At 31.1% G+C, this 2412-nt stretch overlaps 1 protein-coding gene across 2 annotated transcripts in view; it reads left to right on the top strand.

Moving 5' to 3' along the window:
* LOC106478466 (probable insulin-like peptide 7) overlaps positions 1 to 2412 on the top strand; it is a 28807-nt gene that overhangs the window by 15750 nt on the left and 10645 nt on the right. For both annotated transcript variants that reach the window (XM_022382076.1, XM_022382075.1), the window contains one exon: positions 945 to 1054. In XM_022382076.1, the coding sequence (XP_022237784.1) occupies positions 945 to 1054 (110 nt within the window). The remainder of the gene's footprint in view (positions 1 to 944; positions 1055 to 2412) is intronic.

Below are 2412 nucleotides of genomic sequence, written 5' to 3'. Positions count from 1 at the left end.
ACTCAAAAACAAACAAACTCTTAGGATGTATTATTGAACAAATTAACTTTTTTTAATTCGTGGGGAAAGGCCCACCGAGATAAAATCAAAACGGAAACAAATGGTATTTCCTTATTCTTTAATGAGACTCAAGTAGCAGACCTCAAACTTAAAGTTCTAAATAAGAGAATAATGAAAAGAAAAATTAAGATCAATTATCATGCCCGGAAAAGCTATCTTATTAAGTTTGTTAATTCTTCCGAAAGATTAACTATTTGAATAGAAGCATATTTGTGAAATAAATTACAATCATATTAATAATGTATTTATTAATCTAAAATATTTAAAGTAGCGAATTAGCGCATTCAGATGAAGCATGTGAAAAACTTCTTGAGACAATTGTAGAAAATCAAAAGTTTTCTGTTGTTGTTAAGCACAAAGCTACATCATGGTTTATCTGTGATCTGCTCACCACATGTATCGAAACCCAGTTTCTAGCGTTGTAAGTCCGCAGACATACCACTGTGGCGCCTTGACAACAATGAAGCAAACCAATCTTCTTTTTGAAAAGAACTGAATGAGGAATGTAATGTTATAAAATATAATAGGTTTGATACTAATGTTTCATCATAATCAACTTTAAAATTAAGTATATTTTCAATAATATTTAGTGTTTGGTTGCAGTTAAGCACAAAGCTACACAGAGGGCTATCTGTGATCTGCCCACCACGGGTATCGAAACCCAGTTTCTAGTGTTGTAAGTCCGCAGCCATACCGTTGTGCCACTTGGGGGTCGAAAGTTTTCTATCTTTGTGTTACTCAGTCGTTTAACGTGGCTGGATAAGTAAACCTAATTCAAACATATTTAAAATCCTTTTAGCAGAAGATTGGTTCTTTCTAATGTATTAACAACGACAAAGGCCATGTACTGATTTATTTGTGCACCAACACTTATTTTTCTGTAGGAGTATTGCAGACTGGCAAGCGGTTTGGCATGAGGAGCGCTATCGCAGTTGTAACAAGGATCTTCTGTTGCACATGCAATGGGTGTGTAACACAGACATCTACAAGATGGGTAAGAAAACCTGTTACATCCTGAACTTTATTCTAGCTTACGATGTTCAAACATTTATGTTACATCATACACGAGACTTCGTGGCTACATCATGTTTATCTATTTTTTATTCATACATGGAACTTCGTGGTTACATCATGTTGATTTATTTTTTACTCATAGATGAGACTTCGTGGTTACATCATATTAATTTATTTTTTACTCATAGATGGGACTTCGTGATTACATCATGTTTATTTATTTTTTTTACTCATACATGGGACTTCTTGGTTACTTTATTTGTTTGTTTATTTTTTACTCATACATGGGACTTCGTGGTTACATCATGTTAATTTATTTTTTACTCATACATGGAACTTCGTGGTTACATCATGTTTTATTTTTTATTTTTACTCATACATGGGACTTCGTGGTTACATCATGTTAATTTATTTTTTACTCATACATGGAACTTCGTGTTTTATTTTTCATTTTTACTCATACATGGGACTTCGTAGTTACATCATGTTTTATTTTTTATTTTTACTCATACATTGAATTTCATGGTTTCAGTTGTATAGATATCGATATTTTTTAGTAAAAAATAACGATTACTCTTAATGATTTTCAAAATTATATGTAAAAAGAAGTATAATTTTTGAGATTATTTTAGGTGTAGTAAAATATGCACAATGAGATCGCTGTATGCAAAATTAATAATATACTGAATAAAATGAAGAAGTACTAAATGTGGTAGCTTTTTGAGAAACTTTTTATGCTAAAGTGTGTGTGGAAATTATATGTTAAAATTTCTGTTTATTGAATTTACTTTTAGTACTTGGAGAGAATATTTCCACAGTTCTTAGTATGTATTTTGGTTAACCTGGCAAACGGTAATAGAGCATAAATTTTATGACGTTCTTCGCGAAACTGTGAAGCTGGAACTGATATTTAATAATTCCTGAAATATCACATTTCTTTGGCTGGGAATATTTGTAACAGCTATATGTCTATGAGAATTAAAAAAAAACTCTAATAGCGTTCACGTCCATCTAATATTGAATTAATTCAGCAACAATGGGGCTAAAAGAGCTGAACAATTCCATTGCACAACCTGTGGGAGTGGGGATTAAAGCTCGGTGTGTCGGGTGGGCGAAGTAGATGTGAAGTTGATAAAATTAGTTGACAAAAATTTTTTATAAATATTCAGAAATAATTAATGGGTTAAAATCGCAAATCTTCAAAATGTTCCTAGTTGCAATTTTGAAAATTAGACATAAAAAATATGTTCGTTATTTAGAATATAAATATTGTAAAGTAGAAATCTTAAATAATATTCAACGTTAAACTGGTACACAATTAATAACATTTTATTTAGG

Source organism: Limulus polyphemus, unplaced genomic scaffold (genome assembly GCF_000517525.1).
Source record: "Limulus polyphemus unplaced genomic scaffold, Limulus_polyphemus-2.1.2 Scaffold214, whole genome shotgun sequence".
In the NCBI taxonomy this organism is placed as follows: Eukaryota; Metazoa; Arthropoda; class Merostomata; order Xiphosura; family Limulidae; genus Limulus; species Limulus polyphemus.
The sequence above is the reverse complement of the archived record's forward strand: the minus strand, read 5'-3'. Positions and strand labels throughout refer to the sequence as shown.